Raw genomic sequence first — 21,443 nt, forward strand, 5'->3', positions numbered from 1 at the left:
AGCTGGATGGTCAACTCAGCTGTTCTGGCTCAAACTCCTCTACACACTGAATGATTCAAAGTGGCTTCTTTCAGCTTCTCCTGGATTGCTCTGCTTGGTCTCATGCTACCTTTGGTATTATGTTTTAATCTTCTGGTTCCTGTTGGGAGCCAACTCCTAGCAGAAAGTGGCTATCATCTTTGCAACCATCTAGAGCCATATACCCTGACAAGAGACTTGGTTTTTAACAGCCCACAACAGCTGAGCACACTCTGATAAACATCTTGTTTATCCAACATAGCTTGTTTTGTTGTTTTAGTGCCCCAGCTGCAAGGCGCACGTGGTAAATTGTCTTCAGTTGAGTTCCCCTGCTTGTCCACGGCTGCAAGGCACATGGTAAAGTGTCTATGTCCCCATGATTTCCTTTTAGTAAATGGGACTTGATCATACACTCTGTCTTGTCTCCATTCTTTGTGTCTCTTGCCCCTGCATCCCCACTCTCTCTCTTGCTAGACTCTGTTGACTGACCCGAACAGACTGGGTCACTCACTTAGCCCCCAAATGTTGGGCAGTGTGTAGTACGGATCAGGTCACTTAGCCCCCAAGCGTGGGGCAGTGTGGGCCGGGACATCTTAGACCCCAAACGTGGGGCAGCACGGTCCTCAACAGGCTCCTTATAATTTTCTGGCTCATTCTGTCTTCACCTGCCTAGTTTGTTCTCTCTCTGCAACCTGTCTTTGTACAACCGGTCACAGTAAAACTCCCCTCTCCTTTTCTTTTTTCTAAGTCACCCCTTTCCTTTCTTCTCATGAGAGTTAGGCATATCCTATTCTGTCAAATCTTTCTGAGTCATCACTTTGTCTGCCACCCAAGTGGACATCACTTTCAAACATGAGTGCTTCCTTCTAACTTTCCCTTCATTGGGATTAAAGGTGTATACTAAGGCTGAGGCATACAACTAGAAATGGGGTTTTCTAGGAAACAACACAATCACGAGGTTCACGATGTGAACAAATATCCTACAACAAGAAGGGGACAGCAGTCAGTCATGTGGGCCACAGCAAAAGATAAGCATACCAGCCATCTACCAGGGAAGATCTCCAGAAAGCAAGACAGCAACTTCTGGGGCCCTCACCTTTAATCAGGCCAGGTATGCTTAGGACACAGAAGGCTGAGCCGCATGGTCAGACCACAGAATGCATACTAGGTGAAGCTAAGAGGGAGGTGTGCTATGGGGCTGGGAGGGTATGGGACAACTGTCTGTGAGCACAGTTCTGAGGCCTGTGCATCCTTGAATAGAGCACCAGAATCGGAAGTAACTGAGTACTGCTAGCAAGGGCTGGGTACTCCCAGGTCTGCTTTTGAGCTTAGGTACTCTATGTGCTCTTGCATTTGGAGAAGCCAGTGAGATTTCATATCACCAACAGGAATACAAAGGTTCAGGCAGCTGCTCATAGGCTCTGGTTTACACAGTCACTTATTCTATAGACTGGAGTAGACCAGGGGTCCAAGACCCACAGCCTGGCCACACTCCTGGGTTCCCAAGGGTAAGGCTGCCTTTTAGGAAATGACCTATTAAGGGAGGAGGTGAGAAGGATGACTGCAGGCTGTATGTGATCCAGGAGTCTAACTTGAGGGGTCTCTAACAGTAGGCATGTCGAGCCATTAGCTGCTGGGTACTTCCTGTCCACTGTCCACATTCTTCACAACCAACTCTGTAACAGTGTTGAAAACCCAGAGGTCTCATACCTTTAATCCCAGCTCTCAGGAGGTCAGGCCTGGTTTACATATTGAGTTCTAGACCTACCAGGGTAAGACCATGTCTCAAAAAAACCAAATAATCAAAAAAAAAAAAAAAAAAACAAAAACCCACAGGTCTGACCTAAATGGACCCTAAAGCAAAGCCTTTCAATCTGGCTTTGACCTGGCACATAATTCTCAGAAATGATGAGATCAGGACTGGGCTTCCACATAAGAAACGACAATGACAGGAGGCTATGGTTCAAGAATGTATGATAAACAGATGCCCTCCATCCTTACAAAATGGCTCCGGTGGAACTCCCTGACAGAGTTACTTCTTGGTCTTGGTCCAAAACTGTTTGTATCGTTCAGTGTCAAAATTGTCAACCATCTCTGGCTCCTCTTCCCTCTTCTGCTGGAGCTGAGCCTCACGTTTTCGGGATCGGGCCTTGCGCTCTTCTGGAGATAGGGCATCCAGGTCTAGGGGCATCTGCATGGGGAGAGGTAGAGGTTATGTACACACCATTGGGGAGTCAGAGAATGACTGAGAAAGACATCTGTACCTCTTATGCCTGTGCCTTCTATCCTGCGCTGGACTACTAGTTATAGATTTTATTTTGTTTTAAAGGGAAATGTTTTTCTGTTCCTTCCCCCTGGACTCAAGGTATACTTGCTTAAGACTGAGTCTCAAGTAGGCCAAGAAAGCCTTGAACTCACGGTATTTATCCTCAGCCCTCAGAGTGCTATGATTATAGATGTGTGCCACTACGTGCAGTCTTACGTGGTCCTGAAACCAAAGGTTTTGTGCCTATTAGGCAAACACTCTGCCAATTAGACTACACCCCAGTCGAGATTGGTGTTTTGTTTAAACAAACAGACTTGCTAAGCCTGGTCTGGTGAGATAGGCCTATATCTCAGTACTTAAAAGAGGTAGAAATATTAGGTCAAGGTCGGCTTCAGCTATGTATTCAAAGCCAGCCTGGTTTGCATAAGACCATGTATCAATAAAACAAGAACAAAGCCCAAAAAACAAAGAACCAATTTGTTCTAGCTTTAGTGATGAGTTTTTGGTGTAAATTCCTCCAACAACCTGTTCCCTTCCTCCTGCACTATAGTAAATATGCAAGTCCAGTCCCAAGTTCTGAACTTGGGCCCTAACACCATGGCTGAGCAGGCACCTGCTGAAGGAAGCTTACCGCTAGCATGCGTCGTGGCTCCCGGTATCGGATGTGGATAGTGGAGCCGTCCTGCTTGACCAACAGCACAGGGTAGAGACGCGCATAGGCCTGGCGGCGTAGCCGGGTGAGAGACGCTCTGCTGCAGTCAGCTCTCCAGGGGGATGTGTGCAGGTTTCGGGGTGCAGGACAGGCTGCTCTCATAGCACAGGGCCTCAGCAGGCTGTGGACAGACATGCAGGCACTGGTGGACGGGTGCTAGTGAGCGAGATGGCACCAAATGCCAGGCTAGCCGGCCACTGTCAGGGTATGACAGAGAACTGCCAAGCCACCGTCTAGCAATGATTGACAGTTCGTGTTTAGAGACCTCCACTGAGCTATTAGCAGAGTCAGAGCACGTAATGGGGGACTCGGGGCACGACAAGCCATCCAACACTGAAGAGAGGGGTAACAGCCCCTTCCTGGAGAGGACAGGGTATCTTGGGGAGTTCTCCTGAGGGGACTGGAATTTTATGCTTACCCAAGCAGGCTGCCCAAAGGCATTGTTTTTCTTTAGCACTGTGATGGCAGGAGGAAGCAGCCACTAGCTCTGATGTAGGCCCTGCTAGGCAAGGAAAAAAAGAACTGGTTTTTTTTGTTTGTTTGTTTGTTTTTTTTTTTTTTCTATTTGATTATTGTCCTAAAATCCTGGCCTGGAACTAAGTCAGACCCAAGTGCATCTCTAGTTGTCCAACTGCCAGATTGTCAGGTTTCTGTTGTACAATAGTACAGTATTTACAGATGACCTGTGCACCTGTTCAAATATACCTGAAAGAATACAAAGCCAGGTGTGGAAGTGCATGCTTTTTTCCAAGGCTCTAGAGGCAGAAGCGGGAGGATCAGGAAGTCAAGGTTATCTTGTTTGACGGGAAGTTAAAGGTTAAGCTAGGTTACTTGAGGCTGTCTCAAAAACAAACAAAACAAAACTGAAGTAAACCGCTGGGCAGTAGTGGCTCACGCCTTTAATCTCAGCACTTGGGAGGCAGAGGCAGGTGGATTTCTGAGTTCGAGGCCAGCCTGGTCTACAGAGTGAGTTCCAGGATAGCCAGGACTACACAGAGAAACCCTGTCTCGAAAAAAAACAAAACAAAACAACAGACAAACAAAAAACAACAACAAAAAAAACCTGAAGTAAACCTAAGGGTTTACAAAAACCATATAACCATTTTTCAACTGTTTTGTTTAGAAAACAAAAAACCCTTATGTTCAATGCAGACTCGATTAAAAAAAGTTATCTTCAATCTGTGGTTTGAATTCTCGGATACAGAAGATTAGATGTGAGATTTAGGTGTGTGTCACTTGCAAGTCTATCCTACTAGCCCTCTGGCTTCAGATTAGAAAATCCTTTTGGAGGCTTTTTACAAAAGCAGCTACCAGGGTCTTATCCTTCAAAGACTGAGGCAGTTCTCAGCGGGACAGAGGCCCACCCAATTCCTGAAGCTTATGGAATCACAACCCTCTTGTGCAGGGTATGTGTGGAGTGCTTGGTTCACTTTCTTTTTAACATCCTTCTAGTTTCCATAGCAATACTGTGAGAAGACCATTATCAACCCCGCTTACAGACGGGAAAAGAAGCTTTTTTCTTCAATGACAGAAACTCCCATAGTGGTCTAAGTAGGTAGAAGTAGAGAGTCCCACACTCAGCAAGATAGAACCAGTGGGCGAGCGCATAATTAGGAGGTTCCCACCAAGGGAGGGAACTGCAGGGTAAGGCACCACTGCCCCGAAAGAGGTGGTCCCGTTGGTCAATGTCCCAAGTTAGGGGCCTCCTCCTCTCTAGCCTTGTCGATTAGGACAGGGGTCGCCTGTGGAGAAGTCCCCTCCCATTTGCCCTACCCGACGCGCAAGTCGCCCTCCCATTTACTCCTCAGTGATGGGGCCGGTTGGTGCCGGCACCCAAAACACGCCAACCTGCGGCCGCCACCTTAGCGTGGGAGAGACCTCGTAGATCCGCTGTGCAGAACTTTACTCGATAGGTGAGAAACTGAGGCCGAGCCACGCGAGGCCACACAGGGAACCTGTCACTGTAGATAATAATCCTCCACCATAACCCAGGTGTCTGGCAGGCGCCCGCGGCGCGTTGTGATGACGTTACATACCGCGAGGCGGACGTCCCTGTTAAAGGCGGAGTAAGACCATGTGGGCGTGACTGGAGCCAGCTCTAGGGAGTCCTGGTTATAAGTTATCCAGGTTCCGGCGTCCCTGCGGGTGGCAAAGCCGAAGTAGTCTAGGTCTACTGACGACCCAAGGCCAGATAGTGTGGGCGGGAGGCCGTAGGAAGTGTGTGACTTTTCAGGGTTCAGGAAGCACAATGCTGTGCAGTGCGAGATCGGAAGCAAGACAGCATTGCTACAGATCCATGTGCGGTACTTAGCTGTTTCCTTGCCTGCTTGTTTTCCAGGTTTGCTCCGGATCCGATAGTCGCCCATGGAGCCCTTTCTCTCCATGCAGGTACACGGTTTGTCTTGGACTCGTAGTGGAACAAGGTCTGGAAGATGGACATTCCAAGTGCCAAGTCGGGATGGCAAAACAGCCAACGTGAAGGAGTTGGAGTCACTGCGGTACTCGGTTCTTCAGAACCAAAGAACACGACTTTCAAGCACCCGACTAGTGTCTTGTGAGTAGCCGACACTAAAGGGTCCTGAAGCTCTCCACCTTGAGCTTGTGGCAGAGGTTTATTGTGAGCCCTGGAGGTGTGCTGCTGTGTGGGCTGCAGGACTCTCCAAAGTTTCTCTGGATGGCTACCTATGTGCTGCCTTTAGAGGACTTTGCCACACTGGGCCTCTGGCGTCATTGTGGCAGATCTTTTTCCTTCCCCTTTCCTATTTTTCCCTGAGTTACTTGTCTTTTACCATCATCCCTCTTGTGTTGCACTGGTCAGTTTAGTTCCCTGTCTCCTTTAGAGCTTTCCAGCCTGTAAGCAGGAGTCTACAAGGGACACGATGAGAAGTGGTTCTTTTACAGCCTGGTGGCCAGCCTCTGGAACTCATAGTACATAATGACCTGCAAGTGTCATTATCAGGCACTAGAAAACAGGGAACTCATGTGACAGTAAGCTGGTACCCATTGGATTTCCGAAGAGGAGGCTATAGCCGTCTTACAAAGGTCAGTTGATCTTCTATCAGCCAGTGAGTTCTGGCAATGGCCAAGGGGTGGCATAGGCATTGTCTGAAGAAAGGGCTGGTAAGTTTTTCTGCTTCACCTCTGGTCAGCAGTCCTCTTGTTGAATAGTCGTGCTGACAGAACAACTGGCAGGGAGTCCTTTGGGTACTGCTGAAAGAATGATTTATTATAGATAAGTGAGCTCCGGCAGAGGGTACTCAGTATGGGCGACAGGTGATGGGGGCATCACACACCTGGTGGTGAGTTTGCTTTGAGTCTATGAGGCTCTGAGACCTCAGATTTGTGTTCCATTCTCCACTGAATCTATCACTAAGTCTTGAGACTCATTTTCACTGACTGAGGTTCTGTCTGTTGTCCAAATTAGGGAACCAGAAATATCTTTGAATACAGTGATAATAAAGAGATTTTGGATATGTTTTAATATATTACAAGTTGGAGAATGGAGGGAGAAAAGAATAGGTATACACACACACACACACACACACACACACACACACACACACACACACACACGGAGTGTTCTCCCTGCTTGCCAGAAGAGGGCACCAAGATCACATTACAGATGGTTGTGAGCCACCATTGCTGGAAGTTGAATTCAGGACCTCTGGAAGCACAACCTCTGAGCCATCTCTCCAGCCCTATTTTTGTTTTTTTTTTTTCTTGTTTTTTTTTTTTTTTTTTGTTTGTTTGTTTTTTTGTTTTTGTTTTGTTTGTTTGTTTGGTTGGTTGGTTTTTTTCGAGACAGGGTTTCTCTGTGTAGCTCTGGCTGTCCTGGAACTCACTCTGTAGACCAGGCTGGCCTCGAACTCAGAAATCCGCCTGCCTCTCCTATTTTTGTTTTTTTTTGAGACAGGGTCTCTCACTATCTATCTCTGGCTGTCATGGAACTCATTGTGTAGACCAGGCTGACCTGGAACTGAAGAGATCCACCTCCCTCTGCTGCCCAAGTGCTGGGATTAAAGGTGTGAGCTACCATGCCCCACATATAAGGCCATTTTTAAACTGACAACTTTAAGCCAGAAAAGGGGGAGGAGGAGAAACTTCTTCTTAGGGACTTCTCAGGGACAGTGTGGCTTCTTGATGTCTTTAAACCAGTGGTGAATTATAATGAGGGTTGCCTAGAGCTCAAGTGTGGCGCTGAAGAGCATTCAAACTCCTAGATCATGTATGTTTTCTTAGCTTCAATGGGGTAGTATTTCAGATGGTATCTGGAGGCTTCCCAGGATACTGGAGACTCAAACATTATTTCATAAAGCTAATTGAGACGAAAATAATCCCAGCACTTGGAAGCTAGAGGAAGGCAGATCAGAATTTCAGGGGCTACACAGCAAGTTAGAGACTAGCCTGAGGTATCTGAGACCTAGTCTCAGGAAGAAAAAAAAGGACAAGCCTTGAAACCAAGACTCTCTTCCTTCTGAAACCTTTGGCTAAAAGGCCAAATTTGTGTCTGGACTGTCATGCCCAAAAGCTTCTCTGAAATCTCATCCTGCTGACCCGGAAGTCCTACCTAGCAGAGGTTGCAGTCTCTTCAGTGTGTGGATGACTTCCTCTGGGCCCTTTCTTCATGGCAGCATGTGAGGGTACTTTGGTCTGCCAAGGGCCATAAAAAAAAAAAAACATTTGTTTTGTTTTCATTTGCAATATGAAATTTTCACTATGGAGGGCATGGAAGCCTGCATCTCACTCTATAGCTGACGGTAGCCTCAAACTTGTGGTCCTCCTGCCTTAGCCTCTTCAGTGCTGGTTCTATAGTCATGAATCATTATACCTGGATAAGAAAGAGGAATTTTTATAGACATAGGTGAAGTATAAATTATTGTAATCATGGAAAACAGAATTAAGTTTCTCAAAAAGTCTATTTGACTGCTGCTAGCTCATGGTGCATGCCTTTAATCCCGATACTCAGGAGGAAGAGGGAGGAAGATCTCTGTGAGTTTGAGGCCAGCCTGGTCTACAAAGTTCTATGACAGCCAGGGCTGTTACACAGAGAAACCCTGTGTTGGAAAACAGAAAAAGTCAATTTGGCGTATGATCCTGTTTAGCCTCACTGCTGAGTCTCTACCTAAAAGGGAAGGAGGTCAGAAGTGGCACACATTTGCTGGGGCACTGCTCATAGCTAAGGTAGGGGGAAAGGTCTCAAAATCAGGAAAGGGAGTTGTGGTGCTAGAACTGAATGCTTGCTGCTCTTGTACAGGAAGAGTTCGGTGGACTGGTGACCCACATCTGCCTGTAACTGCAGTTCTGGAGGATCGGATGCCCTCTTTGACCTCTGTGAGGACTTGGGCCCACGCACACACAAGCACATAAATAACTTTTACAAAGAAAAAGGGAGTCCCACACTCTGCTCTCTGCGTCTAAGACATACATTTTCTAAGGTCAAATCAGTGCTTGTGGAAATAAATTCATCTGAGTTGGAAAATAGGTGGCACTTATTGTACCGTATGACTCATACGGTACAAGGTATCTTAAAATTCCCTAAATGCCAGCTGCATGCACTTCTTGGTCTCACTAATTACTGCCACAACTAAGCCCTCAACTTTTCTATGCAGTCTCACCTTCTGCCATCAAGCCAACTGCATAGTTGAGAAGGACACAGTCTTAGTCACTGTTCTATTGCTATGAAGAGACACCATGATAAAGGCAACTTTTATAAAAGAAAATATTTAATTGGAGCCTTGATTATACTTTCAGAGGCTTAGTTCATGATCAACCTGGTGGGAAGCAAACAGGCCTGGTGCTGGATCAGTAGCTGAGAGCTTCACATGTTGATCTACAGGAGAGAGAGAGAGAGAGAGAGAGAGAGAGAGAGAGAGAGAGAGAGAGAGAGAGAGAGAGAGAACGAGAACATTCCTGGTGTGGGCTTTTGAAATGTTAAAGCTCACCCCAATGATACACCTCCAGCAAGGCCACCCCTCCTAATCCTTCCAAAACAATTCCACTAACTGGGACAAAGCATTCAAACATGTGAGCATATGGGGGTCATTCTCAGTCAAACCACCACAAACCCTGAAATATTCAGCCTTTGACAAGGGGAAAAAAACAATTATTAAGTTCCTGATGGGGAAACTTCCTGTGGAGAATGTTTCTATTTGTTCCCAAATAGTGGAAAAAAATGTCAGGGCAAAGCAACAGTTCCCATCCAAGTCCAGCTCATTAGTGTCATTTACAGGATTGTGGCTGTGTCACATAGCACTGTCACTGGAAAGCCCATCCCAGCATGGGGATAGCTTACTGAGCTCCCCCATGCAACTTGCAGGCATCCAAGCCCCCTGTGCATCTTACATCTATACCCTGTGAAGAATCTGTTCTCTTCCAGAAGTTACCATTTAGAGAGACCTTCTGAGTCTTAGAGGATTAATGAGCCTTGTGAACCTTTTCCTTCCCTCTACAAGAAAGCATTCAGACTCAGAAATAGTGGTACCAATAGCCCCTGGCCTTAGTATAGGCACCCTAATTATCAACTCATTTATAAATGAGACGGAAGGGAATGTGTCCGGAGTCTTAACTCAGAAGTATGGAGATCACCACTGCCTTCCATGCAAGCACTGCAGCCAACAGCCAGACTCCCCCCCAGCCCATGCTAACCTCTGGTCTAATGACTATTCCTGCATCCTTTCTATTGCTCACCTGCACTCCCAAAGAAACCCCAGACCTCCATGACTTATTTTTGTACCCTGCAGGCTGGGTGCATTCTCAAATACCCAACATCTTTCTGCTAACCAGCTCCCCTCCTAGGGATCCTGATGTTGACAAGTAGTAGCACAGGACCCTCAGTGTGGCAGACACAATCCTGCCACTCTCTTCCCCTTCCCCTGTACAACACACCACATAGTTGACTTCACACAAACCTCCTGAGCACCTGAAAGGGTGTACAGGAAGCTCCCTCAGCCAGTGTGTATGGTACTGGTTTACAGGGGGCACATACATGGGTGATGGTGATGGCAAATACTGCTGCCACTTCCTCAACACTGTAGAGGCAACTACCATCTTAAGATGCTTCATCACATTATGTGACTGCTGAGTAACTGCTAACATCCATAAAGACGGTAAGTATGTGTGTGAAGTGGGTGGTGTATGGCCTGGGATGCAGTAGAAACAGTAGGGGTTTCTTGCCTCCTATGCAGATGACATAAAGAACGAGCCACATGTAAAAGACAAACTAGATGCAATTGAACTGCCATCTGGCTATTAATGTCTTAATGTCTTAATGTCTTAGGAAGAGCAAAAGCAGACTCAGAGGCTAGAGGAAATCTCCTGACAGATACACTACAAAGAACACTGCCTTTGGGAGTCTTACCTGAGGAGATACCTGCCACACTCAACTGGAGAAACATCCAAGAGATCTTAGTAATATCACTGAAGGCACATAGAACCAGCGGCTGAGTAGGAAAGCTGGGAAAGGAATGGCTGCTGGCTCAGTGGCCGAAGTCCTCTGCCACGGAGCATGTCTTGTTTCAATTTGAGTTGCTATGGCAAAAGCTGGAGGCTAAGGGCTTCTACAGAAAAGAGGCTTATTTTGCTTACAGTTTGGGAGATGCAAGAGTGTGAGGGGAGCATTTGCTTGCCTTTGAAGAGGGTCCCTTGACAGCACCATGGTGGCAGAAGCCCGTGCAGAAGCTGTACAAAGCAGGGTGTACCAAGACATCCAACCTTGAGCCCTAACAACCTATTCTGGGGAGAACTAACCTTCTCTGTAAGACTAGCATTGGTCCTTCCTGAGGCTGATGCTCTTAGTGACTCAGTCGTCTCCCGGTAGACCCTTAACAGTCGCCCAACACACACACAACCTAAAAGCTGATTCTGATAAAAAGTGCTGAGCCCCCAATTGGTCCAGACAGGTACCCCATGATGAGATAATATATCAACTGCGAGTGGCCTCCAAGCAGGAACGGTTATCTGATGGTCCCCTCAAATGCTCTGGAGCCATTTTGAAGAACCTGGTCTAAATAATCAACCAAATCACAGTTCAACCATGCATGCTTAGTTACGTCCTCACCCTGTCCCGTTACCCCCTATTTAAAGTTCACATTGGTAAAGTTTATGGCTTGAGCTCCATCTTCTAAATACAACTGTACTGCAAGTTAAATGCGTCTGCCTTTTCCTCATCATTTTCTTGTCTTATTTATGGGGTGAGTAGCTAGATTTTGCTGGGGCCTTCCAGAATTGGGTCTCTGGTATAGGACTCTGGGAACATTACCACCTTAACATTCTACACTGAAGACTAAGTGCTCACATATGGTGTGTGTGGGCCACATCTAAATCAAAGCACTGCACCCCAGCCTTCAAGGTTCTTAGCCCTCTCACAAAACAAATGCCATTAATCGATCCCTAGGAATCCCAAGTAGCTCATGACATCATTGCTTGTCCTGGTGAGTTTTATGTGAATTTGACAAAAATTATAGTCATCTGAGAGGAAAGACCCTCAGCTGAGAAAATTCCTCCATAAGATCAAGCTGTAGGAAAGACGGGTGGTGGTAGCAGCGGCTGCTTCTCTTCTTTTTTTTTTTTAACTTTTTATTGATTCTTTGTGAGTTTCATATCATGCACCACAATCTCACTCATCTCATCTCTTTATATCTGCCCTTGCAACCTCCCCCACCAAAATAAAATAAAAACATAAAACAGCGCACAGAAAATGTCTTGTCATGGAAGCTGCAGCTTTGGATCTGCACGACTGACCCTTACACACACTCCAGCAGTTCATAGATGAGGGAGATGGTCAGCCCACCAGCTCTCCTGCACCAGCACCACCAGGGCAAGCGAGCTCAATGCTGCAGCTGACAAGTGGCTGGGTCAGCTCTCTGGCTCTCACACCCTGGGAGCTGGCTCATCCATGCCTTCACCATCAGGACCAGCTCTACTGTGTTGCCCGTGCAAGGTGCAGGGCCTACTCTCCAGAGTACTGCAGCTGGCAAGGGGTAGAACCAGCTCTTCCACTCTCACAACCTTGGGGTCAGCTCTCCTGACTGCCTCAGGGGTGTGGGTGGGCAGTGGGGATATCCCCCTTGCTCAGGCCACTTCAGTATGGGTGAGTGACAGGGCTAGCTCTCCCCTGTGCTCATACCCTTGGGCCTAGCTCAACTGCACCCCTGTCACCAGGGCCAGCTCTCCTGTGCTGCCCAGGTGAGGTGCAGGGCCTGGTCTGAGTGCACAGCTGGTGTGAGGCAGGGACAGCTCTCCTATTCTCTTGGTGTACCATTTTTTTTCTTTTGAGTGATATGCTCAGGACTTTTCTCCAAAATAGCTTTTTGAAAGAATTGATACTTAATTCAGTTGTGCTGCCCACTTTACTGCAATTCTTTAACAAGTTTGTTTTAAGACAGGGTCTCACTATGTAGCATTGATTGGCCTAGAGCTACCTATGTAGATGGAACCTGTCTTGTACGCCCAAAGGTTGACCTACCTCTACTTCCAACTGCTGAGATTAAAGGTGTACACCACCACGCTGGGATTAAGGACACATAACTTCAGCATTCTCTCTTTGCCTTCCAGTTTCTTGAAGTAACACACTTAAAAATATTTATTTTGGCGAGGCACACTAGTACATATTTTTGTTTGTTTGAGACAGGGTTTTTCTGTGTATCCTGGCTTTCCTGAAACTTGCTCTGTGACAAGGCTGGTCTCGAACTCAGAGATCCATCTGCCTCTGTCTCCCTACTGCTGGGGATTAAAAAGTTGTGTACCAACTCCCGGCAGATACACACCTTTTTAATCCCAGCATTTGGGAGGCAGAGGCAGGTGGCTCTCTGGGAGTTTACAGACAGTCAGGACTACATAGTAAGACCCTATCTAAAAATCTAAAAGACTTAAAATTAGGTGTATGTGTCTATGTGTATGGGTATGAGTACAAGAGGTGATGAGCCTGCACAACTTCAATGCTGGGAACTGAATTTGGGTCCTCAGGAAGAACAGCACGTGCTAGCCGCCTCTTGGAATGATTTAGCAGTTAACCGGCTAACCCGAAAATGTGACTAAACAGACTCGAAGCTGGCCTTTGATGTGTTCCAAAGCTGACCTTTGATGTGTTCCTCTCCGGGTCTTTGTGGACAGGTAGGGCCTGTGCCTAGGGAAAGAAAGGAGGGTATGGAAAAGGGCGGAGTTTGGATACGAAGCAACACTAGGCAGAGTGGGCGTGGCCACCGGGGAGAACCGCGCAGTACGCCTGCGCAGCAGTGGGGCGTTGCCCCTCCCGTAGACCCTCGCAGACGCACGTTTGGCTGTCCCTTGGGGGACGTGACCAGGCGGAGTTTATTGTGGACTAGATGGGGACGGCGAGGGTGACGTAATGTCAGCGGGCAAAGGTGGGACGTGGCCGGCGCTGGTGCTTTGCGTACTCGGTCTGCGCAGCCATGCGGCACTCCGGTATGCCCCCGCGAGCGGTCGCGCCGCTGTGACGTAGTCCTGCAGGCGGTCCCTGATGCTGCGGCGCCCGCTGGTCGGGCTGGCGGTGGCCGCCCTGGGTCGCGTCCCTGCGGACGGTGAGTGCGCTGGCGGCTGGTTGCCTCAGAAGCGGGACTTGCGGCAGCATGTTTTCCTTGCGTGCCGTCTCCAGTGACCCTGTTCTTGTAGGGATGTCGAGTGAACGTGTTTTTCGGGACCCCAGAACGACAGGGATGGGCACGCGGAGTCCCAGCCGCCCGCAGACCGGCGCAGCCTGAGCTTAGTCTGCCGCTCTTCCACTGCTCCCTGCCTACCCGGCATCCTGGGTAGGCTCAAGCACATGGCTTTACTCCTCAGCCATTGCGGGTGTTGGACTTAGTTGCCTGCAGATGATGCAGGCCCTGCTGCCGCCTGGGTTTGAATATTAGGATTTGACATGTCCCGTTTTGTTTTTTGTTTTTTTTTTTGTTTTGTTTTTTGTTTTTTTTTTTATTATTAAGCCGCTTTTGGACTTAATAGTTTCAAGCATAGTTTTATCCAACGTGGAAGTGGGCGGGGTTCCTTCAGGTGGTGGCTGGAGGAAGAGCAGGTGACATTAGCTATGCGGTATCTGAAGAGGGGAGGGGGAAGAGAAAGCAAATGAATGGTTGGTCAGATTTTGAAAGGGTTCAAGGAGAGAACGAAGGCGGTTTGTTTCTGTGGGTGCTCCTTCAATTCACTTTTCAGGAGGTTATAGGCTAGTTATGAGAGCTACCAGTAAAGTCGTTTCCCATTTTGACCACAAGGGAATACAATTTTATGCTACTCTAGCTCCAGTCTACACATAGTACTTTACACCTGCCTGCACATAGTAGGCTTTTACATCGCAGTGTAACCAATGGATGCTACATCAGCCACTGCTGGGATTTGCCTACCCTTCCTTGGTCCAGCCCTGGATCTTTGTCTGAGATGGGGTATGGGGGAGATTAGTAGTTTTCTGGAATCTTAAACTTGAGGCAGTACATTTTTATTTAGCCACACTTAAACTTTCTCTTCTGTCTTGGCACACGCAGAATATCCAGGAAGCATTATGTGATTTGATAAAAAGGCAGAAGGAGGTGTGGGAGGAAAGAGCCCAGGCAACAAAGAAGGAAAGGTAGAATAGGGTGGAGCTCTTGGAAGGCAACTGTATAAGCAAGGCTTCTTATATTCCTGACTCTTCTGGTTGGGCCTTAGTCTTGCCTTAGCCTTCCCTGTCCACCCTGTCCCCATCCTCCCTGATTTGCATGCGCTGGTCCCTATCATTGATTCTGCTTCTGCTGGTCCATAGTCTTCCCTGCTGTTCCCTGCCTACATGTACTGGGCCTGAGTTTCCTTTGCCCTACCCTGTCCCCCATCCTTCCCCACCATTTAATCTTCCCTGGCCCTGTAAGATCTTACTTAGTCTCTCTTCTACACGAGCGAGCAGATGACAAACTTGCAGTGTCCTAGGTCTTTCCACTTTATTCTCGATGGGTTCTGAGCCCTTTTTCTTTTATGTTCCCTCTACCTCATGATTATGGGTTGGCATCCAGATTCCTGGTCAAGAATCAGCCTGTTCCTTTTTGTCCTTGCTGGGAAGAGACAGAAATGGAGATGGGTAGCACCAGGAAGGTGCAGCAGGTCGTCTGTGGTTGGCTGCTGCTCCTCCACCTCCACCTTCTTGGGAGGCCATGGTAGGTTCCTCTGCCTCAGAGGAAGAAGCGTGAAAAAGCTTTGGCTGCTCTTGCTGTTACTGTTGGAAGAGGTGCCTAAGGCCTGGGGGCTCAGGGCTTGGATGTGTCACTCATGTCTGCCTAGCACTGTTTGTGTCTTGGAGGACTGGTAACTCTTCTCATTCCTGGAAGGGCCTTCTCTTCAGTTGCCAGGAGGGAGGTGATGATTGTGACCGATTTCCAGTCTTAGGGGACTTGGGTATAGATAGAACGAGGCTGTGAAGGAAGTTGTGTCTAGAGATGTTCCAGCAGAGCTTCCTTCCTCCAGTGCTATGAGATCACTTGAGTCTTGGCTTATTTTACAATTAGGGGCTCCTTGTCAGGCAGTTGAAGTTTGGGACTAGAAAAGCTGAAGAGATAGGGGTCCAAAGTTTCTTCAGTGATCTCCCCAAAGGAAGTTGCTTCTATCTTCCACACACTTCTGTAAATGCTAGGGCAAAAACTATATCTATAATTTCTGACATAAGCTGTGGCCTTGTGGAGATGCAGTAATGGTCTCGTCACCTGGCTACTGATGAGAGCCCCTCCTTCGGTAGGCTTGGGGATTTCCCAGGCCCATACTGCTCCTGTCTGGCCCATACTGTACTTGCTGTCTGCCACTTACCACACAGCTAGCTAGCCAAGGTCATCTGGTATGGTCTGTGTAGATCCAAGCAAGTCTAGTGTCATAGAGAGTCACCAAGGACTGTCAAAGATCCATGAGCTGTATGTGCCAAGTGACACCTACTGGGACTTTGCAGAACCAAGTTGTGAACAGGATGACACTTGAAGAGACATCTTCCTTGTTTCTTGTGAAGTTACACATTGTGATTTCTGAAAGTGGGCTTGAGAGTTTAGGTAGCTCAGCCAGGGAGCAGTAGGGAGTGCAGAGCTGGGTAGATTAAGCTGTCTGAAGTGTGTCTGCATGTGCATGCTAGTGTCCTTCTTCCTCTGCCTGGTCATGGCCTACAGGGTTAGGGTCAGGTGAGGCCTCCAGTAGTCCCAGAAGTGAGGGTTTTATGCTGGATTGTGGCTGAGACTAGCTCATCATTACCTAGACTTGGAATTAGGGTATAAAGTCATAGCTGATGGGATGGCAGAGCATCTTTTCCAACCATGCTTGTCCCTGATACGTGGCTTCTTGTTGGCGCTCCTACCTGGGATCCTTTTCTCAGAAGCTTTCTTAACTGGCGCACGTTGGAACATCTCTCTTAGCTTTGTTGTCACAGTCCTGTGTTCTCAGCCTCTGGAATACACCTATGCAGTGAGCCTACCGACCCTATGGTGAGCACTGTCTGGAGTTCCTCTTATGCTCAAGAGAGCCAACAGCTCCAGAAATGGCCGTTCGGAAAGTACAGATGTAGAGCCCGTATTGGCAGCTGCAGGTCACATCCTGTGGCCGTCACAGGAAATCTGAGACTGCACAGTACCTTGAGGAGTTCTCTGCCTGAGTGCCTGATACAGGCCGAGGAGGGAGCTGTGTAGGACCTGGGTTGTGCGGTTTGCAGCACACACCCTCAGCCAGGCAGTGGTAGAAGCAGCAGGGCTCAATGACTAGGGAAAAGGATGCCTATGAAAGGTGGTGGTGAGTTGGGTGGGCTGGAGGAAGCCTGGAGTCCAGAGAGGAAATAGCTTATAGTGGTCGGTGTGATTGGCCGATAAGCATTTTGGAAAGAGGCAGAAGGGGGCAGTTTTCTTGAGAGGCAGCACTGATTATACTAGGTAAGTTTCCCTAGGTCCCTTTTTCTGTGTTTTTGATGGTGGTCCTGTGTACTTCTCAAGGACATGTGCGTGTATGCATGTGTGTGTTTTCAGTGTGCATGTGTGACATGCATGTGCATGCACATGTACCATACATATAGTACTTGTGTTTCTGTGGGTGATAGAATACCAGCAACACTGCTTTTGTAAGATTACTTCATGGCCTACATTGGGGATTAAGAACACAAGTCTCTCTAAGCTGATGCCCTTCCTGCAGCCTTTGTCTATTGAACCAAAAGCTGTGTGGGCCTCACCTTTTAGGTCAAAGGTGCTTGGGTTGACAGGTAGCAGCTCCCAAATACCCTCCCTGGTCTCCCTCTGCTTAGACCTCAGAAGAGAGCACCAGCCCGGGTTTCTCAGTTCTCAGTGCTGCGGTAGCTCTTCTCCATCTCCCAATACACTCAGATGTAGCCCTAGTTATTTGGACAGGTATAAGCACAGATCTCAGGAGCAGGACAAGTAACTGCCTTTTCCTTCTTGCATAGTGGGAGGACAGGGCTGATTTCACAGTGTAGGCAGGGCTGGTGCCCAAGGGATTTATTGCTCAGAAGGGCGGGGTATAGGCTTGGCAGAGATTAATCCCCTTGCCCTCAGTGCAGAGCAGCCATTGACTCTTCCCAGGCTTCTTGAGGCTGCAGCACATCAAGTAGGTGGGTGCCATCCTGGGGACACAGGAGGTCCTTCATAGATAGGGTTCTTAACATGTAAATGACCTGCTCAGAGGCCTGGCTGGAGGACTACTGCTGACAGTGAGGTGGGACTGTGTCTCCTCAGGTATGAGCCTGGGAGCAGATGGGATCATCTGGTCCTAGGATCAACTGGGTGATGCCATCGGAACTTCATGGAAGGAAGCTCAGGTCCCAGATAGACTGATGGAGGAGTTTCCTGCTGTGCTTTTATACCTACAGCAGGTGCTCCTCCCTGGCAGCCCCTATCTGTGGGTGACCCAGAGCTGCACTTACTTTCCCCCTAGGAGGCTAGGGGGTGTTATTCCAACTCTTGGCAGCAGATTGTCTTTATCAGACAAGTCAGAGATAGTTGCAGGTCTAGTGGGAAGTTTCCCAAATAGGCTTGGGTTGAACAGACCTGAGGATGTTTGTAGGGACAGGGACATTCCTGTTTCAGACTTGGGACCCCCAGTGGGCAGTGCCATTTAAGGGAGTCAAAAGCTCAGGCAGCATTGTGAGTGAGGTCAGATCCTGAAGGGCAGCCTCTATGGGGTGGGACCAGTGTGCTGCATTGTCTGGTTCTGGGTCACTTGGCCTGTGGACATCCTGTTGGGTGTGGGTGAGGCTGGATGTTGGAATCCTGCCTGTGTTTACCGTCTTGCCAATTGACTGGTGGTATGAGGAGAGTTCACAATATATGAGGATGTTGTTCTTCGGAGGCCTTCACGTCACTGCCTCTTATTGAACAGAATGCTAGGGCACCAGTGAAGGCAACCCCCCTCATGTCTGTGGTATCCCTCCTCTCACAGGCATGGCAGGACCTAGGCCAGTAGTGCTGAGTGGGCCATCAGGAGCAGGGAAGAGCACTCTGCTCAAGAAGTTGTTCCAGGAACACGGCAGCATCTTTGGCTTCAGCGTGTCCCGTGAGTGCCTCAGGACTTTGAAGGGCAAGGAGCTCAGAGGCTGTCCCAGCACAGGACTATTCCTAGAGTCCCCAGATGCACACACCTGATCTAGCGGATGTTCTCCTCACCCTCCTCATCCCCATTGCCCTCTCTCTTCCCAGGGCCTCCATCTAGAGTAAGCATCTTGACCCCAGTGACCTACTGGGATCTGGTTTGGGCTAGCCCACTGGTTGTGAGCACCACCTGCTGTTATATAACCAGAGGATCGAGCAGGCCTGCAAGGGAAGATCCTGGGTAGGGGAAGGTTTATAGATCCCTTCCGTGTGTGATTGTTTGTTTTCCTTAGATACCACAAGGAACCCACGACCTGGTGAAGAAGATGGCAAAGGTGAGCTGGCCTGCTAATCCAAGGGTGTCAGACACCAGCTAGTGTGTATTAAATGGGGGCGGGGGTTTGCTCTGCCTTTGCTGTAACAGCTTAATCCCCATCAGGAGATTAAGCTCTTGCCTTTGGGTTAGTGGCTTGATTAGAGTTTGCATCAGAGTGAAGGTTGAACCTTCTTCCTGCCTGGTGTATGGAACCTGACCATTTCCAATCCTCTAGCAAAGACAGTTCGGACAGTGATATCTGTTCCAGCCTGGATCTGGCCATAGCAGTCCTATGTAGGATGGAGAGGGGCCAGGCCAGGCAAGCTGGGTTTCGGGTACCCTCGGGCAACCTCTGGAAAGCCCTCCTCTTCTTCAGATTACTACTTTGTGACTCGGGAGATGATGCAGCGTGATATTGCAGCAGGGGACTTCATTGAGCATGCTGAGTTCTCAGGGAACCTGTATGGGACAAGGTGGGCTGACTTTGGTGTGGGCCCGGCTTCATGGATCAGGGTAATCCCAGAACTGACAAAAGGAAGCACTTCTGTCCCCTCTGAGCACACAGTGCCCTCCCTCCCAGTCTCCCCACTAGGACTGGGATGGCTTGCTTCCCCCCTAGTCTCTGAGCATAACTAATAGACTCCAGGGAACATGCAGGCCCAGTCATGCCCCAGGCTCACTTGTCCTCAAGCCATCCGGTGAGGCAAGGAGCCACATGAGGTACCTTACATGGAGAAGTAGGCAGTGACAGGCAGCCCAGGCCTGACCAAAAACCCAAACATTTTGGCTTTTGGCTACAGGACAGGTATAAAAGGCTTTGATGTCAGAAGGCCTGACAAGATTGACAATATGCTTGGAAGTTCTGGAAAGTACAGAGGATGCTGGGTTTATGTGAGCCTCTACACTACCCAGGCAAGGCCCAGGATGGACCTTGGGGAGGAAAGAGCAGAGTTTCTCTGAAGCTCTTGAAAGCCTTAAGAGGCTAACAAGGTTTAGCAGTCATTGCATGTATTCCTGAGGGTGGCCAGAGGGCAAGAACTCATGTGGCCTTAAGGGTCAGGTCTTCTCTTGGATCCACTGAACATCTGCTCACTGCTTTTTCCTGCTCCCAGCAAGGAAGCTGTTCGCGCTGTGCAGGCCATGAACCGCATCTGTGTGCTAGACGTTGACCTACAAGGTGTGCGCAGCATCAAGAAGACTGATCTGTGTCCCATCTACATCTCTGTGCAGCCTCCCTCGCTGGACGTGCTGGTGGGTACTTAGTGTGGGAAACCTGCAGGGCAGGCCCTGAGACCTGGGGAATACTGGTCTGACCAGGACCTGCATTTCAGGAGCAACGACTGCGGCTGCGCAACACTGAAACTGAGGAGAGTCTGGCAAAGCGGCTGGCAGCTGCACGGGCAGACATGGAGAGCAGTGAGTGCAGTTAGACCACCCAGACCTTCTGAGCATGTGGCCAGCCCAGTCACCAGAAGTTGGGGAGGACCAGGGTAAAGATGGAGGAGTTGAGACCTGCTGCAGAAGCCTTTGAGAGGCTACACTTCTTTTACTGACTTAAGTGTTGGAGGCATCTTTTTGTAGCTGTGCTCTTGCTTCTGGGTCTGAGCTTGGCCCACATTCAGATACTGCCATTGAGACTTTTGCTGTTTCTGTCTGTGCATGTGGCAGTCCATCCCAGGCAGAACTAGTTCTGAGAGGCCTCGGCAGGGGCAGTGGTCCACACCCCAGCAGTCAGGGCTTGATGGGAGCAGACCCCAGCTGAGGTTCTCTAGAAGAGGAGATGGAAGAATTCTGTCCAGCCCTGGCAGTCCTACTACAGTGGCAGCCAGAGTAGCCGTAGCCAGATACAGGTTGTTAACAGTGGTGCAAGCCCAGAAGGGGCCAAATCCCCAGTGTTCCTGACTCTGTCTCTTGTCCCACCCCAGGCAAGGAGCCTGGCTTGTTTGACCTGGTGATCGTCAATGACAACCTGGACAAGGCCTATGCGACACTGAAGCAGGCACTCTCTGAGGTAGGCTCCTCCCACCTGTCCTGTCTCGGGGAAGTCCCCTGCACAAGCCATCTGTGAATTCTGCAAACCCTGTGATGCTGGGCTCACACCTTGATATTCTGTAAGCAGACTGCCTCTGTCAGTTGCCAGACTGGTCAAGTACAGGTGCAAAGCCCAAGAGTCCCTGGGGACCTGGGGAGGATATGAGACCTAGCCTTCCCTGGTTCCTTGCCTCCCCTGACTTTCTGTTTCACTTCTTCCTTGGCAGGAAATCAAGAAAGCTCAGGGAACTGGCCATGCCTGAGGGCCTGCTTCATTCCCCAGTTGATGCCCGTGGTCTAAATCTGCCTGGATTACAAGGTGGGGGGAACTTTGCCAGGGCACCAAGGACTTGTAATAGGCTTCCACTGTGGAGTAGAAGGAGCTACCCCTTGTCTGGCCACATGGTGGCTCTGCACCCTGGGCTGGCTTGCTGAGGCTGAATGACTCCGAAGAGTACCCACATCTATTCTCCCTGGGCTATTTGTGTTCCTATCCCTGTTCCTCCTGCTGGAGCAGGACTGACATCCTAATAAAGTGATTATTGAGTTACAGTGTCACAG

General features: G+C 48.9%; 2 protein-coding genes across 11 annotated transcripts; one reads left to right on the forward strand and one right to left on the reverse strand.

Annotated features, from left to right (window-relative positions):
- Positions 1-1,975: 1,975 nt before the first annotated feature.
- Mrpl55 (mitochondrial ribosomal protein L55) lies at positions 1,976-5,012 on the reverse strand. Of its 6 annotated transcripts, none has more exons than XM_034504415.2 (4): positions 4,845-5,012; positions 3,415-3,495; positions 2,916-3,117; positions 1,976-2,209 (listed from the first exon to the last, which is right to left on the reverse strand). In XM_034504415.2, exons 2-4 carry the CDS (start codon positions 3,435-3,437, stop codon positions 2,051-2,053), a joined length of 384 nt encoding a protein of 127 aa, XP_034360306.1. In that variant the 5' UTR covers positions 3,438-3,495; positions 4,845-5,012; the 3' UTR covers positions 1,976-2,050. The 6 variants fall into 6 exon arrangements, with proteins under 6 accessions (XP_034360306.1, XP_034360305.1, XP_034360303.1 ...); XM_034504414.2 differs by having other exon boundaries at positions 3,415-3,498; positions 4,858-5,000; XM_034504412.2 differs by having other exon boundaries at positions 3,415-3,498; positions 4,845-4,999.
- An 8,313-nt stretch (positions 5,013-13,325) lies between these two features.
- On the forward strand, positions 13,326-21,434 carry Guk1 (guanylate kinase 1). 5 transcript variants are annotated; one of them, XM_076937695.1, is made up of 9 exons: positions 13,334-13,534; positions 13,626-13,762; positions 18,387-18,500; positions 18,829-18,870; positions 19,228-19,324; positions 19,964-20,102; positions 20,183-20,267; positions 20,777-20,862; positions 21,110-21,434. In XM_076937695.1, the coding sequence occupies exons 3-9, from the start codon at positions 18,389-18,391 to the stop codon at positions 21,143-21,145; spliced, it is 597 nt and encodes a 198-aa protein (XP_076793810.1). In that variant the 5' UTR covers positions 13,334-13,534; positions 13,626-13,762; positions 18,387-18,388; the 3' UTR covers positions 21,146-21,434. The 5 variants fall into 5 exon arrangements, with proteins under 5 accessions (XP_034363149.1, XP_076793810.1, XP_076793812.1 ...); XM_034507258.2 differs by lacking the exon at positions 13,626-13,762 and having other exon boundaries at positions 13,326-13,534; XM_076937697.1 differs by lacking the exons at positions 13,334-13,534; positions 13,626-13,762 and adding an exon at positions 15,020-15,130.
- The last annotated feature ends 9 nt before the right edge of the window (positions 21,435-21,443 follow it).

Source organism: Arvicanthis niloticus, chromosome 6 (assembly GCF_011762505.2).
Source record: "Arvicanthis niloticus isolate mArvNil1 chromosome 6, mArvNil1.pat.X, whole genome shotgun sequence".
Lineage (NCBI taxonomy): Eukaryota > Metazoa > Chordata > Mammalia > Rodentia > Muridae > Arvicanthis > Arvicanthis niloticus.